The sequence below is a fragment of the Chiloscyllium punctatum genome, chromosome 45 (assembly GCF_047496795.1).
Source record: "Chiloscyllium punctatum isolate Juve2018m chromosome 45, sChiPun1.3, whole genome shotgun sequence".
Classification (NCBI taxonomy): Eukaryota; Metazoa; Chordata; class Chondrichthyes; order Orectolobiformes; family Hemiscylliidae; genus Chiloscyllium; species Chiloscyllium punctatum.
Window position 1 is genome coordinate 41,819,146 of NC_092783.1, and position 25,464 is coordinate 41,844,609.

The 25,464-nt window shown below is 38.8% G+C and overlaps 1 protein-coding gene across 4 annotated transcripts in view; it reads right to left on the minus strand.

The window, feature by feature from the left end:
* Positions 1 to 25,464, minus strand: part of celsr2 (cadherin, EGF LAG seven-pass G-type receptor 2) — a 327,026-nt gene that overhangs the window by 205,887 nt on the left and 95,675 nt on the right. For all 4 annotated transcript variants that reach the window (XM_072563587.1, XM_072563585.1, XM_072563586.1 and 1 more), the window contains exon 2: positions 11,349 to 11,987. In XM_072563587.1, the coding sequence (XP_072419688.1) occupies positions 11,349 to 11,987 (639 nt within the window). The remainder of the gene's footprint in view (positions 1 to 11,348; positions 11,988 to 25,464) is intronic.

Sequence of the window (25,464 nt, forward strand, 5' to 3'; positions counted from 1 at the left end):
GCAGGGTCCCAATGTGCAACTCCCATCTAACCTACAAAACAGACCAGCTGGCCATCAAAGAATCAAAGCAGTATTTTGCTATTTCAGTGCACAATTCTGTCACAAAATTCACTAAAACAATGGGCACAAAGCAGCATTTTTGGGCATGGATGGTTCAAAAAACATAATTACTCTGCTATTGGAACGACCATGAAACTCAACCAAAAAGTGTCTAATGCTTACTATGCAACTACTTAGACACAGAAAGTTGAAAATTCAAACAAACAATCCGTTTTATCGTCTATTAAAGAAACAAGAAAAATACTGGTGTTAACCAGGGTCTTCAACTGTTACCATGGAAACATGATTAAATTCACCCTGTAATCTTCTTCAATTGGTTGGAAGATCAGCAGTGCACACTGGGAGTTGTAACCTGATCATGCTTTCAGTTCTTTGAGTAATTTGATCACAATTACCAGCATGTAGTTCAAGTTATAAAAAGTTAAAATGGTTCCTAGATAATAAAATTCCACAGTTTACAATCTTAACATGTCCTACCCTAAGACTTATTTGCTTTACTCCCTCACTTCAAAAAATGTGTTCTCTTTTGACAGTCATTATTGATTCACCAAATATCATTACACACTTTCACTCGTTTCTAAATTTTAAACACTGGAATTCTGAGACAAATTATCCACAAGTGTTTAACAATGTATGTCCTCCAGTCCTGTTCTAGAAGCAAGGCAGGGACGAGTGTCATGTGAGGCAATTATTACGCACAGGGCTGGATTGCTACCGTTCCTGACTTCCTGGGTGCTGTGCTGAGTCTCTTAATCTTCATAAATAAGTGAGGTGGAGTAGAGTGCAGCATTGCACAAGAACTGGAGCAGTGTTCATAGCCAAACATAGTTGGCTTCTTTATAATTGAGAAGCTGACATGAAAAGGTTTTAACTAGTACTGCCAAGTGTAAGGAAAATGGCAAAGGACAATGAATACAAAAAGCAGCACTAACAAAATGTCAAGCTCCAGTTTTAAGAAATGGAATGGCTTAAGAAAAATAGAAGAATTTTACAGAAATTGATAGTTTGAATACCTGGCAAAGGATGAATTAGAGTACATGCAGTGAGTGCTTGCTTCAATGTAATGTATAGGGAGCAAAGCACAAAGGTGTCAAATTAGGAGGAACAGTAAGAGGATATTTCAGAGAAGCATAATAGCAGTGAGAAAGTTGCGAATGGCAAGAATGATTAAAGTGGAAAGCACTGGCAGCTAAAAATACATTAGAGTCATAGAGTTGTATAGCATGGAAACAGACTCATCAGTCCAACTCATCCATGTTGACTCGATATCCAAATTAAATGTAGTCCCACTTGCCAGCATTTGGCCCATATCCCTCAAACCCCTGTACTGATGAAGGGTCACTCAACCCGAAAACATTATTTCTGATCACAGATGCTGCCAGATCTGCTGAGCTTTTCCAGCAATTTGTGTTTTTGTTTCTGATTTCCAGCATCCACAGTTCTTTTGGTTTTTAATTCCTGTTAACCCTTTCTTATTCAAGTACCCATCCAGATGCTTTTTAAATGTTCTACTATTTCCTCTGGCAATTTATTCTATACACGCGCCACCCTCATGAAGAAGTTGCTCTTAGGTCCCTTTTAAATCTTTTCCCTCTCAACTTAAACCTATGCCTTCTAGTTTTGGACTCCCCTACCCTTTGAAAAAGACCTTACCTATTCACCCTATTCATGCCCCTCATAATTTTATACACTTCTATCCTTCAGCCTCCGATTCTCCAGGGAAAATAGCCCCAACCTATTCAGCCTCTCCCTATAGTTCAAACTCTCCATTCCCGGCAACATCCGAGCAAATCTTTTCTGAACCCTCTCAAGTTTAACAACATATTTCCTACAGCAGGAAGATCAGAATTGATTGCAGTATTCCAAAAGTGACTTGACCAAAATCCAGTATAGCCACAACATGACATCCCAACTAATATGTTCAATGCACTGACCAATAAAGGCAACTTTACCAAATGCCTTCTTCACTCCTCTGTCTATCTGCAACTCCACATTCGTCTCTTTGTTCAGCAATACTCCCAAGGACCTTACAATTAAGTGTGTAAGTCCTGCCCTGATTTGCCTTACCAAAATGCAGCACCTCACAATTATCTAAATTAAATTCCATCTGCCACTCCTCAGCCCATCGGTTCATTTGATCCAAGGCCCCATTGTACCATGAGATAACCTTCTTCACTGTCCACGACACCATCTGTTGCCACTTGCAAACTTATTAAGCAGACCTCCCATGTTCACATCCAAATCATTTATATGATTTGGGTGACAAAAAGCACTGGATCTAGCACTGATCCTTGAACCACACCGGTGGTCACAGGCCTCCAGTCTGAAAACCAACCCTCCACCACCACCCTCTGACTTCTATCTTCAAGCCAGTTTTGTATCCAATTGGCTAGGTCTCCCTGGATTCCAAGCGATATGACGTTGCTAACCAGTCTACCATGTCAAACACCTTGAAGTCCAGCGTCCATTGCTCAACTTGGAAAATGTGAGATAATAAACAGAAGTGAGCATCAGTTTATTAAAAACAATTTGTGTTTGACCAAATTCTCAGAGTTCTTTGATGAAGTAATAGAGACGTTTGATGAGGATACTGTGGTTGATACTATGTATTTCATGTGTATAGTCTTAAGAACATTGGCTGAGAGACAGAAAACAAAATTAAAGGGTGTTTTCACATTGGTACAAAGTTAAAAATCACATAACAACAGGTTTATTGGTAGGAAGTGTTCAATGGTATCCAATGAAGGGCGGTGTTAGAGTCATTGCTCTTTTTGAGACAAATTGCTGTCCTGGGCTCAGGTATACAGGACCCAATTTCAAAGGTGATGGATTTTCTAAAACCCAGAAATGTAGTAAACAATGAGGGGGATAGTAACAGACTTCGGGAGGACATGCAGAACTCATGAAATGGGCAAAGATATGACAGATGAAATTTAACATAGACAATGTGAAGAGATTGATTTCGGTGGGAAGAATGAGGCAAAGGAATATGAACGAAGTGCTATCCTTTCAAAAATTCTAAAAATTTAGATAGAAATAAATGTATACTGTAGCCTCAAATGCTTACTTCATTGTATTAACATTGGCAATAGCCTATTTTAAATTTTAAACGGAGAGCCTCTCATGACAATTACACAGATTGGAAATATCTAAGTTTATGCCTTAAAACTACAGGGGTGACACACAGGCTAAAAATGTTAATACATTTTTAAAATCTTCTTGTGAATACTCAGCAGTAAGTGTGATGGGAGAAAGGTTGTGTTAATACTTTTGGTCTAAGACCCTTTGTTCTGATGTTACCCTTAACTTTCTCCCTCTACAGATACTGCATTATATGCATGGATTTCCAACATATTCCGTTTTTATTTCAAGCTTCCAGCATCTGAAGTATTATGCATGCAATTTTATGTATATTATCCCATACAGCAGAATGTTGAGTTATATGTATGGACATGTGTTAAGCAAAATAATATACTTAAATATCGAGTTTCTCAATTTTCTTGCAGACATAGTTTGAGGGAATTAAAACAAGCTTCTTCTTGCAGCTTTCAGAGTTCACATAACTTAAACATGACAAGAAGTTGTTTGAAGCCATTATTGCAAATTGAAGTCGAAAATTAAAATGAAAGCCTGATATCAAATAAAATGACAACATATTCTTGGAAAGTGTCCATGGTAAGTGTCATTATTGCTGTACTGCTGTTCCACACAATCAAACGTACCGAATGAGAAATGGCGATCAACAAAACTGTTGCATTTCTCTTCACAATTAACTGAACTAACAACTACCCAATACATTATATCCGCTATGTCTGTTTGGCTAATGGATCTTTGTCCAAGGTAAAACTACAGCAGGAAATTAAGGACTGAGATTTTTAAAATAAAAACCATAAAGTACCCCAGCACTTTGATACTTCAAGATTTTATCAACTTAACCTGGAAGTTTTATGTTTAAAATATACAATGTTTCTCACAAAGCCATGATCAGGTTACAAAGGATAGATTCTCAAAGTTCCATTAGACATTCCATAGTACATATTCCATAGTCTAATGGGCGGCACGTTGGCACAGTGGTTAGCACTGCTGCCTCACAGTGCCTGAGACCCGGGTTCAATTCCCACCTCAGGCAACTAACTGTGTGGAGTTTGCACATTCTCCCCGTGTCTGTGTGGGTTTCCTCCAGGTGCTCCGGTTTCCTCCCACAGTCCAAAGATGTGCAGGTCAGGTGAATTGGCCATGCTAAATTGCCCGTCGTGGTAAATGTAGGGGCATGGGTGGGTGGCGGGTCGGTGTGGACTTGTTGGGCCGAAGGGCCTGTTTCCACGCTGTAATCTCATCTAATCTAATTTCTGGTCAATTAGCAATATCCCTGGAGCCATTGGAAGACGAACTTGCTGAAGAACTATATTTGGCCCTTGATTGAGAAATGCGTTAAATTTTTTTTGGTGTCAGTTTTGAAATACTGAGGGATTAGATTACTTACAGTGTGGAAACAGGCCCTTCGGCCCAACAAGTCCACACCGCCCCGCCGAAGCGTAACCCACCCATATCCCTACATCTATATCTACCCCTACCTAACATTACGGGCAATTTAGCTTAGCCAATTCACCTGACTGGCACATTTTTTGGAGTGTGGGAGGAAACCGGAGCACCCGGAGGAAACCCACGCAGACACGGGGAGAACGTGCAAACTCCACACAGTCAGTCGCCTGAGGCGGGAATTGAACCCGGGTCTCCGGCGCTGTGAGGCAGCAGTGCTAACCACTGTGCCACCGTGCCGCCCACTTTTGCACATTCCAGAATCATCAAAGTAACAGCGTGACTTACTTTCAAAAGTGCAATTCTGCCTAGTGCAAAGTGGCCCTATCTCAAAGAACAAAGTTATTACAATCAATATAACTTGGATGTTGCACTGAGTGATGAAAAGAAGTCATGCTGTGAAAAAGGTTCATTCACATTTTAAACGCAAATTAAGCCAGTTGAAAGTTTGGAATTGTTCTCACTTTACCCAGGTGCTCTTCAGGGCACATTCCTAATAATAAGCAAATTATGTTGGAGCCTACACAGGATCAGAGGTACCCAATTCACAAGTATCTTACTGTTATAGGCCCATTAAATAGTATCTATAATCTATCAGAGACATAAATGTTCTTACAGAATTGACTGATGATATTGAAGCCAAGAGAATATTTATGGCAGACTCATCAGAAGTATAAAGGGAAGAGAAATGGTGAAGGAATACAAGCCTTCTGTGAAAAATCCACTTACTCTCATAATAATTCTCTCTCTCTCTGTATAAACCCTGTTGCCTCTATTTGCAATCTTATTATTGTAGTTTTGCAATGGATCAAAGATCAAATGAAATCGGATTGAGATCAGCCACTTCATAGGAAGCTTAAAATTATCCCACCAACATTAGCTAAATGAGGAAACAATCCTTTAATAGTCTAATATATCATCAATATTCTATAGAATCATAGAATCTCTACAGTGTGGAAACAGGCCATTTGGCCCATCAAGCCTACACAGACCCTCTGAACAGTAACCCACCAAGACCCATTCCCCTACTTAATTACTCTACATTACCCTCTGACTAATGCATCTAACCTACACATCCCTGAACACCATCGACAATTTAGCATGGCCAACTTACCTAACCTACACATCTTTGGACTGTGGGAGGAAACCAGAGCATCAGGAGGAAACACACGTAGACGTGGGGAGAATGTACAAACTTCACACAGTCACCCGAGGCTGGAATCAAACTCAGGTCTCTGGTGCTGTAAGGCAGTAGTGCTAAACACTGAGCGACTATGACACAATATTAAGCAGAAAAACTTGAACATTTACCCAAATGTCAACTTTCTCATTCATCACCCTCTTCTATGCAATACATAAGATGAGTTCACAGAACGTTATTGGTCCACTTGCGCTGAAGCTAATCCATTTGAGAATCCAAAAGGTCTTTGCTCAAATGCTGAACATTTACAGGCTAGAAAATTCCAAAGCTGTAAACTGAGTTAGCTTGGCTGAGCTGAGGTGGCAACAGGAGTTCTGCAATAGACCTCAGAGGCTGGGGAAGAAATAACAATAAATTCCGCAGGATTTTATTCCTGATCCTAGCCCTCTGCTGGAAGCCATGGGTGTTAGTTTGGTTGCAAAATTGGTTTTGGCCGGAACACCATTCACATTGAAATAGCCCATCCATACTCACTTTCACTCAGATCTTTGCTCATGAGGCAGGTGTGCAGAGTTGGTAAGTCTTCCAGTTTGACACACCTACCGTGGGGAAAGCAGCTCCAAATGTCCCCATTTTCAGTGGTCAAGTGGATTCTGCAGTTGAACCAGCTGGCCCAATAAACAAGTTGGAGGCAGCTTTAAGGTCTGAGAAGTGCTCGGGCAAGCTGTTTAATAGGCACATAATTAGTGCTCTGGGCTAAATCGCATGTGTGAAAAAAAAAGAATTAGGCACCCTACTACTGTTATCCACCACCCACTCACTACATCAACATGTGACCTTCGTGTCAAAGGGGCATCCTATGTTCCAGTGTATGTGTGGGTGGGGGTGGCTCCAATTGCTCATATCTGGAGGCAACCAGAAGCATAGATTGGAGCAAAGGATTGATCAATGAAGGCTGCCCTCAATTCCAATGCCAACCGCCTTTACCTAAGACACACATCTCATTGCTGGATGCCACCAGCATCACCCATTCCCCCAGTCTGCCTGTTGAGACCGCTGATAATCAGCAGCTTCTAGCAACCTGAGTCATCAGTACCCAGACGTGTGAGAGATCGAGATACCTGCCTTTGTTCACCTGTCAGCCCTGAGGAGCTGATTTATGGGCAATTAGGTGAGTTATCCTGGCAGTGAGGGTACATAATAGTCACCCTGCATTTCTGCTTTTTGTGCCAAGGTGAATAACCATATTTGTCCACATTGTAGCCCTGTGCCAATTTTGTGCCCGCTCACTTGGCATCTCTATATCACACTGAAGACTTTGTGCATTTTCTTCATAGCTCACATTTCCATTGAGGTTTGACACAACTTCAAAATTGGACACATTACATTTAATCCCCATAACCAAAATCTAACATGACTACACATAATGGAGGTCCCCAAACACTGATCTTTGCAGCAATCAATAATCATAACTGAGCAACTGGAAAATGACCCATTTTGTCCTACTCTGTTTTCTGTCTGTTAACCTGTTCTCAGCAGACTCCCCCAAACCCTTGTGTTCTCAATTTAATAACAGGATACCAACCTCTTGTATGGGATCTCACAAAAACCTTCTGAAAACTGAAGTATAGCATATCTACCAGCTTTCTCTTATCTATTCTGTGACTTACACCTTCAAACTCCCAAGGTTTATCAACTGTGATTTCTGTTCTATAAATTTATATTGCCTCTGCTCCACCTTACCATTATTATCGAAGTGTCCTGTTGTCACATTCTCTAGTATAGATCCTTATTACTGACATGAGGCTAATAGATCTGTAATTCCTAGTTTTCTCATTCCTTTCTTTGTAATAAGTGTGGCTACATTTGCAACTTTTCAATCTGGGGGAAGTATTCCAGAGTTTACAGAATTCTACACCACCACCAATGTGATACCAATAGGTTGTGAGAGTGAACAATAATGAGGCTATAATGTTAGCTTTCTGGCTTCTGTCAAAAAATAAATATTACAATTGTATTACTGAGTTTTCTTCTTAACAGCAGGCTCTTTATATTTCATTTCAAAAGTTAAAGATGGGGGATTTAAATAACTTCAAAACTTGACAGCTCCACCTTCACCTGCAACCCCAGAAGGTGTAAGACCTGCTCACTTCCTTCCTCACTCCTTAGTATCCAAGGGCCCAAACACACCTTCCAGATGATTCAGTGCCTTACCCATCCTTCATTAAATCTAGTCTATTGCACTCACTGCTCACAATGTGGCCTCCTCTACACTGGGGAAACGTAAATCACACTAAATGACCCCTTCACAAAACACCTACATCTGTCTGCAAAAAAAATTCTGAGCTTCCCTTTGCCTGCCACATCAACACAGCACTGTGTTCCATGTCCAACATCTGTCTCAGACTTGCTGCAGTGCTCCAGCAAAAGTGTAGTGCAAGCTGGAAGAACAGCACCTCATTTTCCACTTGGAACTCTACAGCCTTCTGGACTCAATATGGAGTTCAACAATTTTAGGGCTTGAGCATCTTCCCCACACTCTCCTCCATCCCTCACACACCAGGCCTTGTTCACACATGGTCTGCTATTACACACACCCCATTGTTGGCCACTAATAGTTCCCATGAGCAGCTATTCATTCTCCTAAGTTGAACATTATCCACTCCTTTGTCTGGCCAACTCTCTTTGGGCTCTATTTCCATCTATCATTTACTCCTTACCTCTTCTCGCTACCCTAACTTCTGCATAAAAGCCAACTTTTTCCTAGCTACGATCAGTTCTGAAGAAGGGTCACTGCACACAAAATGTTAAACAAAAACAGAAATTGCTGGAAAAGCTCAGCAGGTCTGGCTGTTCTGAGGAAGCGTCAATGCATCTGAAATGATAACTCTGATTTCTCTCCACAGATGCTACCAGATCTGCTGAGATTTTCCAGCAAAAATAGGGGCTGAAGATGAAGCAAGCCTTTTACCTAGGGAAACCCTCTCATTATTGCATAAGGAGTGGAGTTTCCATGACTTATCAAAAAATTCATGTCTAATTTTCCACTAAAGAATGACCACCCAGGTGAGGTAGTAGATGACAACCAAAGCCTGTGGAATACAATCCAATAAGGAGTCTTTGGGATAGTATAAGAATGAGAGCAAAGGACAAAGAACAAAGAACAGTACAGCACAGGAACAGGCCCTTCAGCCCATCAAGACTATGCTGGACACATGATGCCTTTCTAAATTAAAAATCTTTTGTCTCTGCACAGTGCATTTGCCTCTATTCACTACCTGGTATTCATCTTCACCACCTCCTCTTGCAGCACATTCCAGATACTTACCACCCTCTGTGTAAAACCCTGTCTCTCGCATCTCCTTTAAACTTACCCGTTTTTGTTTTAACCCCATGTCCCCTAGTTCTACCCTGGGAAAATGGTGGAATATTAATGGGAAAAAGGGAAAAACATAAGCATGGACCTACATGGCTGATTTTTTGCAGTGGAATAAGATGCTTGGTAAATTAATTGGAAAAAAGCTTACAAATTTAAAATAATATATGTATATATATAAAAGCCCATAATAATAAAACTTTAAGAAATAGAAAAGACTAGACGTTTTGTAAAATTACATTCTCCCTACCCCCTGAGCCTGCTCTGACAGTGAGTAAGACAGTGAGTTAATATTCTATATGAACACCACTCAACTGATCACTGCCATTGCCTTTTATTCCTTTACAGCTTTAGTAATTTAAAAGTCAGTTGTTGACCTAAATAGATCATATGTTAACATAGTGTGAGGGAAAAAGGAAGTTAAACTTGCTTTCTATTATCATATTTCTGATATTTGCTTTTAAAATGAGGATTAAAAAGAAAAACGTAGAATTAAACAGCATTTTTAATAATGCTAAACACAACTAATGGCTAATGAGCCAATGCTTTTTTAAAAAACTTAAGTAAATAATTGATTTTAAACTGGTGAAAATCTTACTCAGTTTCAAACACAAAATACTGCAGATTCTGGAAATCCAGAATAAAAATTGAAAATGCAGATGATACCCAACAGGTCAGGCAGCACCTCATGTGACCATCTCAGAGAGTAACAGCATTAATGGATGCAGTTTTATGGAGGGAACAGCAGTCTCAGCTGTCAGGTAGAGAACAATTTTCCAGAAGTGCCGCCACATCAAATGTCAATCAAGCATTTGACAGTGCAACATTGGGTCTTCCTCAGTACGAAGGGCTCCAGTGGAAAAAGTCCCATTTAACTAGACCTGCCGGACCTCCAGTAGCTTATTGTCAAACTAAGGACTCCCGATTGGCAGTAGGACAGGAAGCTTATTGAATGCGGAGGCAAGAAAACAATGGGACTCCCCACCCACATCTTATTTACTTATCAAGAATGGTTAAACTGGTTAGGCCTTTATTCATTGCAGTTTAAAAGGACAGAGGCTGATGCTGTTGACTCGAAGGCAGGCTTTTCAGACCAAATAGCCTACTCTTCCTCTCATGTTCTTACTCCCATCCCCAAGTACACCATGGGGGAGGGCACAACATTCCTCCAAATGTTTCATGTCTGTGACATATCACTTTCACTATATTTCTTCTGGAAGTGTTGCACTAATATGTTGTCCTAGTATTGATGGATGTCAGGAAAATAGGCATGGGATGACTATAAGATAAATATTGAAGAAGATTCTTTATTAAAATATTATACTTAAAATTGTATATTACTGAATAAAGAGATATGTCACCGAAACTTTCACCATGCACTTAACAGGACAAATGTAAGAATGCCAGAATTCTAATGATCACGGCAATTTATACTATGGAAGTAAAAGGTGCTGACTGACTGACAAGTCAACTCTGATTGGCCAAGGCATTGCCATGGAGAAAACATCAGGGAGCCCTATTAGTTCTGAACTATCAGGTAACTCAACATTGTATTGAAGAAGAATGAAGCGTGCAGCTAAAGACAACTGATTGTGTAAGTGAAGTTGTTGGATTATTGCAATATGGCAACACAACATCCACTACAGGAAGAATACAGCTACAAGACAAGCTACAAAAAATGTACTAAGAGTTCTTCAACACCACCTGCCAAACCTATCCAAAAGGACAGGAGAGGCAGGTGCTTGTGAGTTCCAACATTTGTACGTTTCACTCCAAGTTAAATACCATTCTGATTTAGAGACCTATCATCACTATTTCATCTACACTGGATCAAAATCCCAGAACTCTGTAGCTAACCTCACTGTGGAAGGGCTTTCTTTATGCGGACTACAACATCATCACCTTATCAAAAACAATTAAGCGGAAGTGGGTACTGCAAATGCCGGAGATTAGAGTCAAGATTAGAGTGGTGCTGGAAAAGTACAGCTGGTCAGGGAGCATCCGAGGAGCAGGAAAAATCAACTTTTCGGGCTAAAGCCCTTCATCAGAAAAACAATTAAGGTTTAGCAATAAATGCTCACACTACCACAGATGAACACATTCTGTACATTAATTGTTTTAAAAAAGCAGTTGTGAAAGACAAAGCAAACTGATTTCAAACAGGATTTTCTTCTCATATGCTCCTGTAATGAAACTGAGGAATGAAACAGCACCAGACTTTTTCGAACTCACCTGTGTAGTCTTCGTAGCACTCACAGGTGTATCCTCCTTCTCTGCTCCGACAAATCCCATTGTTTCCACATGGGTTTGAGTAACAGAGATCAATTTCTGTTTCACAGTAGTCTCCAGTAAATCCTGAAGGACACCTACACCTCAAGCCATTTATTGGATGGATGGGACGAAACAAGATTGTATCTGAAGTGATGAACGGGGCGGAACTATCGAACTTTAACACAGACACACACTTCATGTAATTCTCACAAGGCTCACGGAGGCAAATATTGTCATCAAATGGGAGCACTCTTTGTTTGGAAATAGCTGTCAGCAGGGTACGGTTGAGATAAATCTGTTCCTGCAGGTCCTCCGATGAGAAAAACTGATTATGAGCTCCATCAGGTAACAAGACAGACAGACTGACATTAAGAATAGTTGCCCTGACATCTGTATCATTCTGTATGTTGAATATCACAACGTTCTCTTTCAGAGCAGACAATACAGTGGCTACTCCCTCAACAAATAAAGATAGGAGTGGAGAGAGAAACTTCTCTTGGGACATGTTCTCCAGACGTAAGGTGATGCTGTTGCTTAACATTTCATCAGTGACAATCGTGACCTGCAGTGTACATTGGGCTGTAATGCTGTGAATGCCATCTGGAAGAAAAGGAAAAAAAGCCGTATTATTTAGGGCATCTACCATACAATCTAAAATTTTCTATACAATGTAGGGTTATAAATCAAGGTAAATAACATTATTGTATGAATCATGAACCAAACTGGACTATTTGAATGCTTTGGCCTCAAAGGCTGCAAGAGGCTAGGAATTATGTTGCAAGTAACTCAACTCGCGACTCTCCAAAGTCTGTCCACAAACTGCATAGCACAAGTCAGGAGTAATGATGAGGTACTTTCTACTTGTCTGGATGAGTACAACTCCACCAACACTCAAGAAGTCTGATACCATGCAGGACAAAGCAGCCAACGTAATTGGAATATGAGTCAAAGTTTTCAGCATTCACTCCCTCCATCACCCACACACACACACACACACAGTGGTCAACGAAGTATACCATTTAAAAGATGCATTACAGTAAAGTACCCAGGTTCGTTCAACCAAACCTTCCAAACTTTGAGGAACGAGGGAAGCAGGTGTAACATAACCTCACCACTTCCAAATTCCCCTCCAAGTCCTTCTCCATCCTGACGTGGAGCTATAATCGCTATTATTGTACTTGACTGAGGTTGGTACAAAATCCTGCAATTTTCTTCCAAATAGCTCTGTGGCTTTGTGTAGCAAACATGGACAGCACCAGTTTAGGAAAGCAGCACTTTCTCTCGGGCAATTAGAAATGGGCAATAAATGCTGACCTAGCCAGCGATGCCCATGAACAAATTCAAAAATACCAAACCTCTTAATATCAAACTCCCCTTCGCCCCTTTTTAAACAGTAGCGCAAATTAAATTCAAACAAAATTATTCAAACACACCTAAAGAGAGAACAGAGGAACTAAGTAGTGTGTCATAGAGTCGTAGAGCTGGAAACAGACCCCTTGGTCCAACTCATCCATGCCAACCAGAAATCCTAACCTAATCTAGTCCCATTTGCCAGCACTTGGTCCATATCCCTCTAAACACTTCCTCTTGAGTGCACTGATTAATAATTTCATATGCCTCAAGGAAATTTGTAGTCAATTAATTCCAGGCCTGTTTTCCTGAATCCTGGCCATTCATGACTATTTATTAAGTAACTGCAGTCATTCTATGAAATAACATTAATTCTGTGTTCACCTATGTACTTTATTTTGTACAGACCAATACCAATTAAGATTCATATTTGATCTGAAATCTATTCTTCTGTTACTTTTTAACATAGTTAAAAAAGTACCAACATATAGTGAACAGATCGCACCATTTGATGTTATGTCACGAAAAGCAAAGATAAAGGAATTTCAGTGAATCTTTTAGCAATGACCTACCATAGATACAGACACAGCATGCAATTTACCTATGAATTAGCCTGTGTAAGAGGACACATAATTCACAAATTAATTGGCATGACAAAGTTACATCAACATGTTATTAGAATGTTGAAGTAAAAATCTTTTAAAGTTTATCAAGTTTAACCTTCCACCTTAATCCCATGTGTATGTCCTAATCATTTATTTCATCCATCTCTAAAATTTAAAAACATAAGTGGAGGGAGTAAATGATTTTACAGGTAGTCCTGGGTTCCTTTCCTGAGTATGTTCACAAGTCAATTTGCGTGCAAGTCTGAACACCATGCAGGACATTATAAAGCAGCTGTTCATAAGAACAGGAAATGTTCATATGTTGGATATTTAAAGTTACACCTCTGAATGGGATCTCAAGTACAAATGTTCATAAGGGAGACATTCATAAATCAGAGCCCTCCTATATTGCCTGGTTTGCCAACCATGAGAATAGTTTAGTGTGGTAGGCTACTTAATCTTTTGGATTACATCACTGTTGCTGGACACCTGCAGGACTCTTAATTTGATGCCAAATTCAAACTGACATCAGAAAATTTATACTTGATCTTTATGGACAGCCTTCTTTGAGATCATAGACTCCTTACATTATGGAAACAGACCATTAAGCCAATAAAATTCACACCAACCCTCTAAAACAGCATGCCTCTCAGACCCACCCTCCTACTCTATGCCTGTAACCTACCTGGTCTGCACATCCCTGGACATTATGGACAACTTAACATGGCCAATCCACCTAACCTTCATATCTTTGGACTGTGGGAGGATACCAGAGCATCCGGAAGAAACCCATGCAGACACAGGGAGAACGCATAAACACCACACAGTTGCCCAAGGGTTGAATCGAACCTGGGTCCCTGGCACTGTGAGGCCTGCCACTGAGCCACTGTGCCTTCCACTTTGCTGCTGACTACAAAACCTGGACACTATTCTATTTTAAGCAGCATTTTACTGTCATGAGATTGCCCATGTTAAAAATTTATCCTGATGAGATCTGTGAGAATTCACCAAAGTGTAGGTATTATCGCTAACCAAGACCACAAATGTGACTCCTGACCCAACAACATCAGGAAATAATCATTTTCAAACTAACACTGCAGCACAGTAGTTTATAACTAGATTTTTCTGTTGAATAATCTTCCAAATCAAACATTTGAAAATATACTACCATAAAATAAACATTATAATTCCGGGTAACAAATGCTATCATGAAAAATGCATTTCCAATGTTAATCTGGCACATTTGAGATATTCAATTCCATACACAGGGGATTACTAACGTTCCTTATCCTAAGAGTGTTCCTTGTGAATTTCTGCTATGTATTCAAATACTTATTCTTTTCAGATTTTCACGGCAAAAGTCCGTTTTATAACTCTTGCCAGACTTGTCAATTAAGTAGCATCAGATTGCATCTGAGCACATGAAAAATGAGGACATATTTCATCTTTTATTTGCTTGGAGGTTAAAAGTCACTTCAAGAGATTTTGAACATCTTAACTAAAGAAAGCTTTTAAGAGAAGAAATAAATGAATTAGTTTCTGTACTAACACTGCTGAATTCCCATTTCAATATCACTAGCAACTCCCTGGAACTAAACTCTCTTATTACAATTGTTTTACCATTGAAGAGTTAACAAAGATTGTCATCACGTTGTTGACCAATTCATCACAGATATGTCAAGAGCAGGAATCAGTCCTAGGAAGGGATTGTCACTGCTGGGATTCTTCGTTTACTTTGCAAATAAAGTCATAGAGTCATACAGAAACACACTTATCAGCCCAACTCATCCATGCCGATCAAATTTTCTCAGACAGCAGAATGAATGAATCATTAGCATTCCCAAAAAGGGTATTATCTGCAGAATACAGTACTTAAAAACTGAGAGTCCATTAGACTCAAGTAAAATCTAAGTCTGTATCAAAAAAATGAAGACTTCAGTTAAAAAGAGTAAATAGTTTAACAACCACCTAAGCATTACAAATGATCTTGAAAAAGAATTTTTTATCAGGTTCTCCAAGAATACAACCACAACAAAACAGAACAAACTGACACTAAAAGACAACAACATTTTAAGTTCAAACACCTCCCAACAACAGCAACAAGGTAAATGGAATGAATAAAACTTGTTGAAGGACAAATGGAGAACTCCTTTGCTCTTCATAATGCCAGAGACTTTCATGCCAATCTTAGGGGGAGACAGGGTTGCTATTTTGGTTGGCAAATAAGAATAACTGGTTTCAGAACTGCTTATAAAAATTACAAGATTTTGATCCACTACATATAAAGAGTAATTAAACAATGCTTTTTCTTTAGATCTTACTGTCCTCTGAAATAGTATTACATTAAAGAATGCTGAATCAACAGGCACTGATGTTAGACAACTGCTGTTCAAAAATTGAAACAGTGCAATTTCTATCGTTTGAAAATGTGAATCTTATCAACTTCATTTGTTCAATTTCTCAAGAACAAAAAGCAAAAATTAAAGTTTAATCTCTGGGACTATAATGTGCAGCACAACACGCCACAATTACAAAGGATAAGAATAGCTAGCAATCAAACTGTGAGGAAGCGTGAACGGTTAAAGATGTGGCAGATGGAGTTTGGTCTGGGTAACAGCAGGGTCATCCTCTTCAATTTAAGCAGAATAAACTGGACCATTTCAACATGGTGAGCCATTAGACAAAGTGATAATACCCAAGTAATCTGGAGAGGCAAAGAAATTTCAGTGCAGATAGGTAAAATAATGACTCACCTTAATTAATGGGATGCTGCATTTATTTTAAGGGACCTGGATTAAACAATTAAAGAGTTATGTCTGAGTTGTTTCAAGTGCTGTGTTTCTATTTTCTATGTGTATTTGCAGGTTCCTGAATACTGGAATTAGAGAAATGGTTTCCTCTGATGGGAGAATCAAGGTAGAGTCAGCATAACTGAAAATTAGAGAGAAGCCATTGAGGAGTGAAATCTCAAAGCACTGCTTCAAACAAAGGATAGCATAAATCTGGAATTCCCTTTATCAAATGTTAGGACAATTGGAGCTTGCAGGTTTGAGGCAGACAAGAATTTGTTTCAGTAAAGATGCAGATTTAAGACAGGCAAAATAAATTGAGTAACAGATTAGCCATGAACAGATGTACTTCATGGTTACCTATATATTGCTCAGTCATTTTGAGTATAGGAGTTGAGAAGTTATATCGAGGTTTTACAGGACATTGGTGAGGATTCTTCTGGAATACTGTGTCCGGTTCTGGTCACCCAGCTATAGGAAGGATATTACTCAGCTGGAGAGGGTTCAGGAGAGATTTACTATGATGTTGCCAGGTATGGAAGGTTTGAGTTATAAAGAGAAGCTGGATAGGTTGGGAGATTTTCACTGGAGTATAGGAGATTGCGAGGCAACCTGATAGAAGTTTATAAAATAATGAGAGCTATAGATAGACTTAATGGTAGTTGTCTTTTCTCTAGAATGGTGGATTTCAAGACTAGGGGGCACATTATTAAGGTGAGAGGAGAGAGATTTTTAAAAAGACACAAGGGGCTTTTTTTTACAAAGAGATTGGTTTGTCTGTAGAATGAACTTCCTGAGGAAGTGGTGGATGTGTATGCAATTACAAGGTTTACAAGACATTTAGATAATTACAAGAATAGGAAGGGTTTGTAGGGATATGGGCCAGGAGCAGGCAGGTGGGACTAGTTTAGAATTTGGAATTATGTTCGACACGGACTGGTTGGACCAGAGTCCGTTTCCATGCTGCGTGACTGTCTGATTATGACTATGACCATGTTAGTCCACATAACATACTACATAGAGTCAGTACTTTTTGAGTCAAATGTCTTGGAATTTATTAAAAAGAGCAACTATTTAATTGCTACAGTATTGCAGGCAGATATAAATAATCTCAGTTCTGTGCTCACTGATGTTACTGTACACTATATAAATCTAGCTGACTGACTGAATACACTATTTGGAGTTCACAACAGAGACAGAGTAATTGGCATGCAAGATGGTTACTCTTATACTATTAAGTCACGTGTGATGTCACATGAATGCCTTAAAAAGCACAGACCTTTCTAGTTGGGAAAGTATTCTATAATATAACATTCTTCCCTCTCCCAACCCCACTGGTTTTCTTTTTAAAGAATGGAAATTTTTTTTCCTAATACATGTGTATTATAGATATATTATCATTATGTATTCAGATACCACTTTGGTGGACATACGACACAACCAAATCTGGTCTTATGCAATAATTCTAACTTTGTGTTGTAGCTTTACTCTATGGAATGCTATAATTACAGATGAATATACACATAATTTGATATCAATGTGTGGATCTTAACAGGCATAATTTCTTCAGTATCCAAGCTGTCATCCTGTATGATTGACGATATGCTTTGATGTGTCATCAACAGAACATGATTACTTCATATCACAATGTCATTTGATCCAGACTAGCCAAAATAACATAGCATCTTTTAATCAACCCGTGTCTTTGTGTGAAAATCTCAACTCATATCGTATGCCCTAAGTCCTTGCCATGCTTAGACATAGGTAAGGCTGCTTTTGTACAGAAAACATTCTTTTCTGTCTTGTTTACTGTATTTATTTTTCCAAGATTGCTTTCTCAGACCACGACTGTCTTTCTAGACTTGTCAACATTTTTCTTCAAAAATCAGAAAGTGCCTTTCTCTAAAGGAGAGGGATAGAGTAATTACTGTGCTGCAATTAAAGTTTCTAGTTTTTAGTTATGGTTGTAGTTGTAACTTCAATTCTGAATTTGGCTAGATTGCTCGATGATGGTTAAGAGATAGGCCCTGTTGCAATGGCCATGCTACTGTCACCATTTCAGCTTTTAGGTCCCACTTACTCCACTAACTGGCTATCAAAGGTGGCATTTAGTTCTCACTTGCATGATGCGCTTCATATTTTTCCAAATCCTAGTCTACATATAAACATATTACATAAAGTAGAGCTTTGTTGAGTCAGATATCTTGGGAATTTATCAACAATACTATTTACAACTACAAACCTAAAAACATAATCTGGGTTCTAATGTTATTGTACATCATAACTACTAAAGACACTACATTAACTTCATGACAGAGAGAGTCACTGTAGGTGAGGCACGTATCTTTACACCAAAAAGTCACATATCCTAATGGCATGTAACTGTATTAAAGATATTGATAGGCATCTCTAGTTTGCAACTTATACCATAATACATGAACTGACTCAACATCCAAAGGAGACTCAAGGGGCTTATTGTTCCAAATGTACAATGAGACAGCTTTGACATGACACAATGATGGAACTGACAACATTGAACTTTTAACACACTGTGTCACAATGTGGACTCCGCCATTTTGAACTGCTATTTAAATTTAATTACGACTAGGAACACAGATGGCTACTTTACATTCCTGTCAATGTTAAATGGAACATTCAAAGCAAAGCAATATTCAGAAGACTTAAAATACAAATTTAATTTAAAAGAGATTCAATCTGCAAATTTATTTCAAAAGGATAATGCTTTTGTTAATTTATTCATTTCTGAATAGCAACTAGATTATTCAAGAATCATATGAAAAAATGAGCACATGGCATTAAACAGTTGACAAAGATACTTTCGTTTATTCTTCATTGCCTAATTCTCAATTGATCACTTGATTTGTCTGGCAATGAAGATCCAAGTTTTAATGATAAGGCTAATAGCTACTGTCAAAATATTGACAGACAATGGTATATTTATAGATATACTGCTTTTACATTGCAGAATTCTAGCATTTGGAGATTGATTTTCATTTCTTCTGAAGACAAATATTTTGAAGTTAAGGGAGAAATAAAATGTTTGAATGAACACATGTCTGACCGGAGGAACACATCGCCCTCAGGCTGAATTCATTAAAAACAGGGTGAGGCATTGTCAATTACAGTCACTGAGAGAAAATGCCAGCAAACATTAGAATAACAAACATTGGTTCAAGTAAGGATCAGCAAACACCTCACAGAATCAAAGACACCCTCCATCCATCAAAAGTGTAGGATAAAACAGGGCAAAAACAGATTAGAGAACACGATAGGTGTCAACTGGCATGCTTGCATGAAGTGTTGCAAAGGACCAATGTTAAACAAATTCCCAATTTGTCATTGTGTTCTCAGCACCCTTACAATTAGAGGAGGGAGGCCACACAATCAGATACTATCTTTACACTGCTTTCTTCAAACTATGCCCTTTGGCTTTCCCTCCCTCTTAAATAGCCTACCTGACATTCATTTTCATTATACCTTCACCAGCACTACTGTCACCACATTAAGATACAAATCCACATCACTGTTTTCATTTATTTGAACACACCAAGCTGTTTCCTCATTTCTGGTCAGACGGCAGAGTCTTGCAACTAAACGGGGACAGAAACAACATTGGGTGTCTTAAGAGTTCTTTTGCTTTGGAGATAATGCTGGAATGATGAGAAAACAGCAAACTCATCATTCACAATTTCACACTGTGTTAACTTCACTCCACTTCCTAACTAATGAAACGAGTGTGAAAATGCTCCACTTCACAGTTTACACAATTTAATCTTCTTCACACTTGCTTCTTTTTGTACCATCAAATTACTTGTTAGTTCAATTAAGCAATACAATGATATCCAGCATTCAAATCAGCAGGGCCAAATAGATTTTAATTTACTTTGTACATGTGAACACCCAAGAGAAGAATCCTTTTAAAACCAAATGTCTCTGTAAAATTGCACACAGGAAAAGCAAATTATTTTTAATTTGATATAAAATGAGTATGAAAACTTCAAGGGACACATCATTGTTAACCAGAAAGGCTAAAGTTAAAAATCACACAATGTAAGGTTATAGTCCAACATGTTTATTTGGAAGCACTGGCTTTTGGAGTGCTGCACCTTCATCAGGTGATTAAAGCCAGCGCTTCCAAATAAACCTGTTGGACTATAACCTGGTGTTGTGTGATTTTTAACTTTGCAAAAGTAAGGACTGCAGATGCTGGAAACCAGAGTTTAGATCACAGTGGTGCTGGAAAAGCACAGCAAATCAGGCAGCATCCGAGGAGCAGGAAAATCGACGTTTCAGGCAAAAGCCCTTCACTTTTGCCTGGTAAAACTGGTTTCCAGCATCTGCTGTCCTCACTTTTGCCCAGTAAACTCTATTTCTGATGAAGGGCTTTTGCCCGAAACGTTGATTTTTCTGCTCCTCAGATGCTGCCTGACCTGCTGTGCTTTTCCAGCACCACTCTGATCTAAACTCTGATTTTTAACTTTGGCCACCCCAGTCCAACACCAGTACCTCCACATCAGAAAGGTTAAAGATAGTATCAAACTTATGGAACAAACACATAATTGTGTAAAGATAAATCAGAAGATTTGACAGAATATCAAAAAGAGGAAATTACAATTTAAAACATAAGCAGAAGAGTAAACAAGTAAGAATTATAAAAATAATAAGTTTCTACAAGAGATTTAAAAAGAAATTAGTTAACAAAATGAACATTGGTCTTACAGAAAGGAAGTCTAAAGAACTGATAACAGAAAATAAAGAGGTAGCAAATTAATTGTTCAAGTATTTTGTCTCAGTTTTCTCAATAAGAGATATTAGCAGCACCATTGAAGTAGGAGGGAGAGAGGAACCCAAGAAAATCACAATGACCAGAGAAGGGACAGTGAATTACTGAGGTGGCTTCATCCTGGTACGTTAAAAGCAGCACTGGTGAGATAGTTGAAGCTTTGGTTTCCTTTTTGCAAACCCTTTCGATTTATCGAAGGTGAGATATTAAATTGGAGGGTAGCCTTTATTCAAAAACAGAGGGATTCAGAAACTACAGACCAATTGGTGTGACATCTGTCTGAGGGACTGTGTTAAAAGCTATTATTAAAGAGCTATAGAAAGCCACTTAGATTAGTTCTGGGGAATCAGGAAGAGTCAACATGGTTTTGGGAAAGGATGTTTTCTCTTGCTGGAGAATCTAGAACTAGGTGTCATTATTTAAAAGCTAGGGACCATCATTCAATAAAGAGATTCGGCATTTGTTTCCTCAGAAGAGGCTCGAGAGTCTTTGGAATTGTCTTCCTGAAAAAGCCGTGGAAACAGAGTCTTTGAATATTTTGAATGCAGAAATTATTGGTAAGCAAAGGAGTGAAAGGTTATCAGGGATAAGTGGGAGTGTGGATTAGTGACTAAAACCAGATCAGCCATGATCTTATTAAATGATGGAGCAGGCTAAAGCGGCCAAATAGCCTCATTCTTCTCCTCGAAAATATGTTCATAATCTTCCCAAATTTTATGTTTCTTTGGAGGGGAAGTATTCAAATGTTAAAGAATATTTTTCATCAGAATAATGGATCAAATTTAATTGTAGCAGGAATCTGACAGTGTCTGCCACAAATTGGACTTGCCCTTTTAAGCTTCTTAATCTGCTGTGTGATGCGTTGTTGACAGTGAGAGTTGGAAACATCATAACAAAGGAAATCAGATATTTAGATCTGAGTAAGCAGGCTAAGTAATGGTGTGCTTCCCTAACCAAAACCTAAAGGAATGAAAAATAAAAGATGGCATTTTAAGTTCCCGCTCGTGGTCAATTGGTATCGGGAATGTATCTAATCAGACAGGAGGATGACTGATGAAGACACTGTCACCATTCTTCTTCCTCTTTGATTGCCCACAGTGGAATATCCAAGGGATGTCCCACCACCAACTGTGACTCTTAAGTGGTCAATTAAAGACCATCTAAGGGTATCATCCTGCTGCTGCTGGTTTTAACCCAATGGTAGCAGACCCTCAGCACAGAGAGTGCATGACAAGCAGGTCTGTGCAAGTCTCCCAGGTGAGGTTCCTCGTTCAAAGGCACTTTATGCCTGATCGAGTAGCACAGCATTGCAAATGGAGAGAGTATAGCCCATAGAGACGCACACTCCTCTCCCATCATCACTTACCTCTGGGCCTCCAATGGTGCTGCTGGGCAGAAGAACTGCTGGTTTGCTATTGTGCAGCAACTCCCAGGAGAAGATCAGAACTCTCACCCCAAGATCCTTGATTCCTTGGAACTCCCTCTCTCAGCACCACCTTCACACCACCACCCCACCCCACCCTAGCCTCCACCCCAATAGGCCATTAATTGCTTGTTTCTCTTGTATTTCAGCAGGTCTTCCTAAGAATGAGCATCCATGATAGTTTATTTTCAGTACTAGAGAGATGGATTTGGTCATAACCATATTTCAACAAGAATAGCCTTGAGATAAAGGGATTTTCCTTTCTGGGGATTAATTTGGTTAATAGGTATGAAACAGCTTCATAGCATTCAATACAGATCAAGGGTGAAACAGTTAGTGAGATGTTATTTTTGCAAATATCAAAGAGCAATGCTTGAATTTCTGAGTCTAACCTTTTGACTGAGGTAGCTGCACCTTTCACAAAAAACATCAATTATCTTTAGTATTTTGCTAACATAATCCGACCAGTTTAATGCTGCAATTTGGTGGATCACTTTTGATATTGCAGCATTGAAAACATGATTTGATTTTTGACAGTTGCAGGCTTCAAGATAGACTGAAAAATTATATTTCAGCTTTGGACTGAAGCCTTGAGCACTTCAGGATAATAGTCATCATTCAGTAAACTGGAAAGTCAGAGGAGAGGTTTTCAGGAAGTATTGTAATCACTTTTCAGTTAAAAAGAACACCAACAGAATGAAAGTGTGATGTTTTGCAGTTTTGCAGTACAAGGTATGCTCCTAACTTGTACTTGAGATTAGTGAAGCTCATTATTATCTTTCCTCATTCATGTTAGCAAAAACACAAAGGATCCTTGCCAATATGCATTAATTTTATATTTATTTTGTCATATCAAAATAATACAGTTGTGCTGCAAATTATTTGAGTTTTGCAACCTGATCTCAGCATGTAAAATATACATAATCAAGTACATCTGCCATTGTTACAACTGATGCCCTCAATGGGAAAATTCCATAAAAGAAATCTATACTTTCTCTGTTTCACGGAAGATATTGGCTTACATTATTTAGTATATGGTTCAATGATCACCAGTACCCATCTGGTAATTTGCTCAGTCTCCATGGGCATGGTAATTTACACAACTACGGAATGGGAGGGACTGCATTACATGTCTTCACCAGACCTCCAAACATATTTGCTTCCAAAAACAAATATGTACATCTATATAGTGACTTTTACATAAGAGAATACATCACAATGCATTTCACAGGAGCATACTGAGATAAAATTTGACACTAAGTGATATTCGGGCAGGTGTAGGATATGTTTTTCAAAGCACCTCAAAAGAGGAGCCAGAGGTAAAGAAGTTTAGGGAGGGAACTCCTTAGCTTAGAGACAGACACTTGAAAGCTTTGCTGGCAAATAATGGGGTAAAGGAAATAAGGAATTCACAATAAACCAGAATTGGAAGAACATTAACCTCTAAGGATTGTAGGGCTGGATGAGGGTACAATGATAGGTAGGGAAAAGCCTTGGAAAGGTTTGAACAGAATGTTGAGAATTTTTAAATCAAGATGGCGCCCGTCCACTAACCAGTATTGGTCAGCAAGCACAAAGATGATAGGTGAACAGGACTTGCTGAGAATCAGGATATTTTGGATGAGCTAAAGTTTACAAAAAATGAGCAAGAAATGAAAAGACTGCAACCAATGATGCATTGAGTCTGCAGTAGCATGGATGAAGATTTCTGTCCAAATAAAATGGGGCTGGGGCCAAGAATGGCAAATTAGACAGATGAAAATAAGCTGTATTGATAGCAGAATAGATACTGAAAGGATAGCATTAGTCGTAGGGGACATGATCAGCATTGGAAAATATCCTCATTCTTGGATTTGGAACAGGAAGGTCAATTTTAGCACCATTATTGCTACCTCATCTGACAGCAATGAAGAATGCGAATCAAAAAAACTTCTCATGTGAATGATTCTGTTTTATGTATCTTTTCCTAGCCAAGTAACCAGAGGAGCCCTGAAGTTGTCTTTTTTTTTCGCAACTGAGCAAATACTTCATTGGCAATTTGAAATGGGTTACAGCTTCCACAGGACATTTTGGAGACTTGGTGATATTGTAGGATATGCATGAGAAACAAACACCAGCATTAAGTCAATAGCCTATGTACAGTACACAGTTAAACAAGCAGAACACTCTGTGTAAAATAATACCAATGCATTTCATGCTGGCTCAGATTCTAGCTGCTTTTAGCCAATTTCAATACCATTCTGAACTTTAAAGGAACATACAATCTCATCTTGAGAGGATTAATGTTAAGTTTATAGCAACAAATGTAATGTTGCCTCATATTAATAATTGAATCATCATTTTCCTGTACAGTCGATACTTCCTCATTCATTTAAGGATAAGATCTTGCCCTAGGGTGTGATTGAATATTTTATTCATTTTGGCGAGAGGATAGCAGCTGTTATGAGCAGAGTACAATGCCAAACAGATGCACAAAGTTCCCACTTGTTCATAAAGAAGAAAAGGCAATAGCATTCCTTTCTGTTCCTTATCCACAGAATAACTGTGAAACACTTTTATACACATTTCATCACTAATATTAACTAATATTATCTAATTATAGATTAAAAAAGAGAATCAAAGATCAATAAAACAGCTCCAATGTATATCAGAAAGGTCTCTTGTTTCGAAAACACTACATGAAGATTTAGAAGAATTGACAGCTTCTGATTTGTCACAGCTAACAAAATCAGACTTTCATTCACATGAATGAGAAAGAGAGCAAACTAATCAAAAATCTCAGGATATATCTCGGTTATATGTCCCAAAACTCAGAAGAAACTGATCTCAATCAGCATAACATATTCAGTAGTACTGTTTGTCTTAAACAGTGTGATCACTGGGAGACCATTATTTAAGGTTACAAGTTCTGATTACAGTCTAATGGTTCATGCTGGGATTTTGTAGATATTCAGAGTTTGGAACAGGACTGGATTTGGCCAGCAATGCCTCTGGGGGTGAGAACATTGGCAAACTCCCACTCCAAATTTGTATGTATAAAATGGTCACTAAGGAGGAACCTGAGGGGATAGATACCTGTGCAGCTAATGTTTTCAAAAGAGAAGGC